The sequence below is a fragment of the Saccostrea cucullata genome, unplaced genomic scaffold (assembly GCF_032062105.1).
Source record: "Saccostrea cucullata isolate Sc308-1 unplaced genomic scaffold, CSIRO_AGI_Scuc_v1 ctg9432, whole genome shotgun sequence".
In the NCBI taxonomy this organism is placed as follows: domain Eukaryota; kingdom Metazoa; phylum Mollusca; class Bivalvia; order Ostreida; family Ostreidae; genus Saccostrea; species Saccostrea cuccullata.
Window position 1 is genome coordinate 48549 of NW_026929830.1, and position 6681 is coordinate 55229.

General features: G+C 33.0%; 1 protein-coding gene across 1 annotated transcript; it reads left to right on the forward strand.

Moving 5' to 3' along the window:
• Positions 1-216: 216 nt before the first annotated feature.
• Positions 217-3104, forward strand: LOC134282278 (piggyBac transposable element-derived protein 4-like). The gene is made up of 3 exons (XM_062764687.1): positions 217-357; positions 638-810; positions 958-3104. The coding sequence occupies exons 1-3, from the start codon at positions 278-280 to the stop codon at positions 1161-1163; spliced, it is 459 nt and encodes a 152-aa protein (XP_062620671.1). The 5' UTR covers positions 217-277; the 3' UTR covers positions 1164-3104.
• The last annotated feature ends 3577 nt before the right edge of the window (positions 3105-6681 follow it).

The following is a 6681-nucleotide window of genomic DNA, read 5'->3' on the forward strand; positions in this document are numbered from 1 at the left end:
CGGTTTTTGATTTCGGTGAATGGTGTTGCCATGGTTACTAAAAATAGAATTCTCTGTGAAATTCCTTTAAAACACTACTCCTTCTACAGTTTTGGTCTGATTTCAAAATAAGTTGGCACACAAGTAGACTAAACAAAGATACATAAAATAGTGCAATGGTTTTTGATAAGTACAAACCAGTAGAGCTACAGTCTCGACAGAGACTTCTGGTTTAAAACTGTTTTTAACTGAGGCAATTTTGTTTTCAATCTGCGTGGCCACAAACCACCATGCCCAGATGCTTTTAGACAAAGGAGAGAGATCATCTTATGCTCCCCATGGGACTTGGGATCCTCTTACTTCAGAAGAATTATATAGGTATATGATTGTTTGTGAAGATCAGTATGTGCAATAATTCATTTCAATGCTTTTTTGAAAAATATCCAAAGGTATGAGAAAGCTTTCATCGATTCAGACTTTGTGTAATTTACATTGACCAAGATTTCAGTAAAATTGCAGATCAATGGTAAATAAATAAGTAAACATAATTTATGTAGTACTTTCTGGGAAAGAAATGATCTAATTCAGTTTGAATAAAATGGATGTTATCGATTGTGGTGATGCACTGTGTGTAAATTTTCATTATCCTCTTTTTCAGATTCTTTGGCATCATTATGTACATGTCCGTTGTCAAGTTCCAGTCACTGGACAGGTATTGGTCGACGTCACCACTGTACATGAACAATCCTGTTAAAGACATTATGTCTCGTAACAGATTTCAGGCCATCTTGTCCTTCCTCCAAGTAACCCCACCAGCAGATATTGACAAAGGTATTCTTACATTTGATGTGGATGTGCATGTATTATGAAAAAAAAATCGGTTTGATTTTAAAATGTTCAACTTCCCTTAGGCCTCATTATTTTTTTATTACCCATTCAATTTGAAAAGACATTCAAAAATATTTTTTCTTACAACAGGAGAGAAACTAACTAGAATACAGGCACTAATTGACCATGTTCGAGACACTTCAAAAGAATTGTTCCACCCTTTTCGAGAAGTTGCAGTTGACGAAAGAATGGTCGCCTCAAAACACAAGTACTCCGGAATAAGGCAGTTTGTGAAAGACAAGCCAGCCCGATTTGGGATTAAGCTTTGGGTTGTCGCTTGTAATATGACCGGTTAAACTTATGATTTTTTTGTATATTTGGGCAAGAAGAATACAGTATTTATGGATAAAACAAAAGGTCTTGCATTCAATGTTACTATGACATTATGTAAATCTTTTTTTGATCAAGGTTACAAAGTTTTTACAGACTGTTTTTACACTTCATTAGCACTTGGCAAAGAATTATTACAGAAGAAAGTTTATCTTGTTGGTGTGTTAAAATCCAATAGTTTATCTATTCCTAGTGAATTGAAAGATGTTAAATGTTGGGAAAAAATTGCAAGACGAGGTGATTTTAAATGGCATCGAGAAAATGAATTTGTTTTTGTTCCATGGAAAGATTGTAAAGTGGTAACATTTATGTCATCTTTGCATCAAGGTTCAGCAACAACTGTTTGTGATAGAACATTGAAATCAAGATTAACATGGGCTAAGAAAGAACTTGTACAACCTCTCGTAGCTAGTGATTATAACAAATGTATGGGTGCTGTAGATTTATCAAATCAATTTACTAGTAAATATCATTCTTATATTAGAACACAATTGCACTGGTGGAAAGTACTGTTTTTTTCATTTACTTGATATTCTGGTTGTTAATTCTTATATCCTATTTCAAGAATTTAGAAAAACACATGTAAATCAGTTTTCAAATTGTACATCAACTTTTGGGCAGCTCGAGTTCCGTGAAGTACTTACATTGTCTCTTATGGGATTAAAAGACAAACTTAATGTTTCTGTGTCAAAAACAACTATTAAATGTATTCCACAGGTATTGGATAAAAGAAAGGATTGTGTTTATTGTAATGCAGAAGCCATTTATTTGAAGAAGAAATGTACAAGTTATAAAACTTGTATTTACTGTCCATCTTGTGAAGTTCCTTTATGTTTGACAAAGGAAAGAAATTGTTTTGAAAAATGGCACAGCAATGATGGGGAATGTGTTAGGAACTGTGCTGATACATTTTGTAAAAAAAGAAAATTGTAAACAATAATGTTCCTGCTTGATGTATTCCACTGTACGAGGAACATTGTTTAAAGTTAATAATAATGTTTTTCATGACACAAAATGTACGTACATGTTTATTAGTACATATGTCTGATGTTACTGTATTACAAGTGAATGCAAATATATGAATTTATTCATTCTTATTAAGGAGTAAATACAGAACAAAATATTGTTGAAAAGAGATTGAACAATTGGTTTTTTAGTGCTGGAAAAATTTGATGCTGGAGTATAATGTCAACCTTTAGTTTTCCTATACTTTCCAGTTGGTTACTCCGTACAAGTATGCATACAAGTAGTCTAAACATAAGTTTGCCAAAGTGTTGTTGCATAGCAACTAAAAACTTTTTAACTCAAATGATGTTAAATTATCTTGTTTTAAATTCAAATATGAGGGAAATTAACATATTAGGAAAAATTTTTATTGCAATATTTATTCTATGAAATGGTAAAGATTGATATAGAATATATTGGTTCAAAATGATGAAAAGATAAAGAAAGAACTTTTTGCACTTGATAACCTTTGACCTAAATTCTCTCAAAGATGTCCATGATTTTTGTTAAAATGTATCAAAATCTGTCTAAAAATATTTTTTTTCAATTATTTGGTATTAAGGTAAGCTATTTGCTATGTTATAGAGTTTAAATTGTGTTAAATGGGGACAGAAAGGCAAAATTATGCTAAATTGGTATTAGAGTGTTGTTACTTAGCAACCAAAATTATTTATTTGTCAATAAAATTGAATTATTTGATTGTGATGTTTTTGTAGTGTTTTAGAAGGCACATAAGTGCATATACTTAGAATTTCCTATTTTTGACTTTAACCCAGGAAGAGGGACCCTGACATATACATTCAAAGAAAAAACGGGGTAAAAATCTGTACTTATTTGACCTTTACCCCACACACGTCTTTAAGGTCAAGGGGTAGCATGACAGAATATATAAGAAAATTTTCTTCTAAAAATTCCTGACAAAATGGTAGGTCACACACCTACCCATAATCATGGTAAATATATTTTTAAATAAGTTTAAATAATATTGTCAATTAGTCTTCAAATAGTCTTAAAAAGTGCCGGTAGAGAAAGGGTTAAATGTTATTTAGTAAAAAGAATGCAAAGTTTGAGTCAATATTTTTTTCTAAAATGACCGAGATTGACCTGTGAAGCACATTTTCTCATATTTCATTTTGATACATTAGCCTAGCAAAGTGCATCTATTTATGATAATTCATGCAAAACAATGATTATATATGGTTTACTAACAGGTTTCTACTCTATTTTGTGTATTGAAGTTGAATATTTAGACTTTAATTCATTTAAATACAACAAAATGTAGGATAGGTAAATTTCAGTATTTTACATTTCGGGGTATTTACTCCGATAGGCAATAACGGAAAAGTGAACATGTTGACATATAATTTTTTTCTTGTGTCTATCCATTGCTGGGATGTATATCTAACTTATAAAAGCAGATTTTTAGCTCTACTGGTCAGAGACCAGAAGAGCTTATGCGATAGTAATGCGTCCGTCGTCTGTCTGTCTGTAAACAATTTTTCAAAATGCTACTCCTCCTACAGTTTTGGTCCGATTTCAATATAACTTGGCACACAAGTAGACTACACTAAGATACATAATTTTGTGCATCGGTTTTTGATTTCGATGAACGGTGTTGCCGTGGTTACTAAAAATAGAAATTTCTGTGAAATTCTTTCAAAATGCTACTCCTCCTACAGTTTTGGTCTGATTTCAATATAACTTGGCACAAAAGTAGACTACACTAAGATACATAATTCTGTGCATCGGGTTTTGATTTCGATGAACGGTGTTGCCGTGGTTACTAAAAATAGAAATTTCTTTGAAATTCTTTCAAAATGCTACTCCTCCTACAGATTTCGTCCGATTTCAGTATAACTTGGCACACAAGTAGAATACACTAAGATACATAATTCTGTGCATCGCTTTTTGATTTCGATAAACGGTGTTGCCGTGGTTACTAAAAAAAGAAATTTCTGTGAAATTCTTTCAAAATGCTACTCCTCCTACAGTTTTGGTCCAATTTCATTATAACTTGGCACACAAGTAGACTACACTAAGATACATAATTCTGTGCATTGGTTTTTGATTTCGATGAACGGTGTTGCCGTGGTTACTAAAAATAGAAATTTCTTTGAAATTCATTCAAAATGCTACTCCTCCTACTGTTTTGGTCTGATTTTGATATAACTTGGCAAATAAGTAGACTACACTAAGATACATAATTCTGTGAATCGGTTTTTGATTTCAATGAACAATGTTGCCATGGTTACAAAAAATATAAATTTCTGTGAAATTCTTTCAAAGTGCTACTCCTCCTGCAGTTTTGGTCTGATTTCAGTATAACTTGGCACACAAGTAGACTATACTAAGATACATAATTCTGTGCATTGGTTTTTTTATTTGATGAGTGGCAAGGGTCATTTTTCTATTTATTGCTGATTTAAAGTCTCAAGTCCCAACTGCTACTTTTCTCTTCCTTTGTTTTAAGTATAAACCAGTAGAGCTACAGTCTCGACAGAGACTTCTGGTTTGAGATTGAGCCCATTTAGCGCCGAGTGTAGAACTACCTTAAATGAAATGCAATTAAAAGAAAAAAAATCACATTTTTAAACCTTTTCTGATTATTTAAAGAAATTTGTAAGCCCCTCTGCCTAGACTAATAAAAATAAGATATTTTCAAATTTTTCCAAAACAGAAATGTGTAACAAGCTATTCATTATGTTGCAGACAAGACTACGGTACCAACCAACACCGCAGACTCTCTTACTACTGCACCGCGTAGGCGAGTTTTGCAATTTTTTAGTTTTTTTTTTTTTTTTTTTTCTTTTTAGATTTTTCTATATTTGTCTCAAAACGCTTTCTCTTCTACAGTAATACAAGCTACTAATGTCGGTAACGGCCGAGATTCGAACTCGTATTCTCCCAATCACGGAGCGATTCCCCAAATGACTGAGCTACCGTGTTAAGAAAGTGGGGAAAAACGTAGGACTGTTATTCTGTATATTGCCTTCGCACACTTATAAGTCCGAGTGTTTCTACGCATTTCTTTTATTTGATATGTTAATTACTAGAATAGAAAGTTACATAAAACAATCAATATCCGTAGATATATTCAATTTGTTTAAATCGCTCACCGTTTTTCTTTTTCTTTATCTTTTTCTATTAATTACACATTGTTGATACATCGACATCATAAGTTGACAATTTTTCAAGAAAAGCCTACTGTTTAGAAGCATAGCACACGAAATAAAGCTTAAAGCTGAATAATATTCGCAAAAATAATTTGTCCGCCATATTTGTTAGAGCTTTCGCTAATATCTGAAGGCCTTTATCAATGGGGCGGGTCACTTAGTCACTGTTCAGTATAATGAATTGTCAACGCTTTCATGTAAGTATGCTATAAAATACTTGGTAGCGACAATATATAGCTGTGTACTTCTTCCAATGCAGAAAGAAAGATACCATATACACCTACAACATTTGTACAGATCAGTTCAGTATACAAACCATGCGCAAATATAGAGGGGGGAGGCTGGAATTTGTAGATAAATTCAATTGATACAAAGTGACGTGGACCCCCCCCCCTTTCGAAAACTTGGACCTGTGTTAAGTTGGCATGAAAAGAAGTAGGTATAAAGCATTTGAAGTCAAAAGTCTCTCTCTCCCCCCCCCCCCCCCCCCCCCCCCCCCCGAAATAGAATTTGCACGCTTGGGAAAGTTTAGGTTTCTTTTTTTTTTATTTTGCTTGTAAAAAAAATCTGAGTTGGATTTATTTTTTACTTGGGTGGACCCCTCTGGAAAAAATTACTGGAACCGTGCCTGCAAATAAACACAAATATACGTTATTGCAATGTTAATATGGGTAATGCAAGAATTAACCATCACGAACACGGGTCGGGCATTCAACGCCATACCCATGACAATAAAGCAGTCAGGTGTAGTGTAACAAATGCAAAGAGTATACCCTGGTTTTGATGTATTCTAGATAATGATATCAAAAATGTCTTATGCCTAGTTACGAGTCGTGTTTTGCTTTAAGACGATTTTTGGGAGGGGGGTTAAGGCGTGAAACATCTAACATTTTACTACACACTGGCATTTATCCTGATGCGCTTACGCGCTTCTTGAAATATACCGAATGAAAGAATCGTAGTTCATAGCCTCACGAATCTTAAAAAATAAGTGTTGATTGTGTAAAGAATACAATCATTTTTTTTTAAATTCGACAGTAAGTTGTGTGCACTATGCAAAAGTTTGTACTTTTCTAGTGTACAAAACAAAATGTTATCGATATAAACGTAAGGCCATTTATATAAGTTTATTAGATGCAGGGGGTTTTCTTTACTTTTTCCCTTTTTGGTGTGTTTAACGAGACATTTCATTTCTTTTCATATGTTCAGATTTTAGAAATATTAAAACGAGTTACGTCCTAAATTGATCGAAGTTGGCATCTATTTAATTGATGATAATTTAAAATTATGCTAATATACTTTTTCA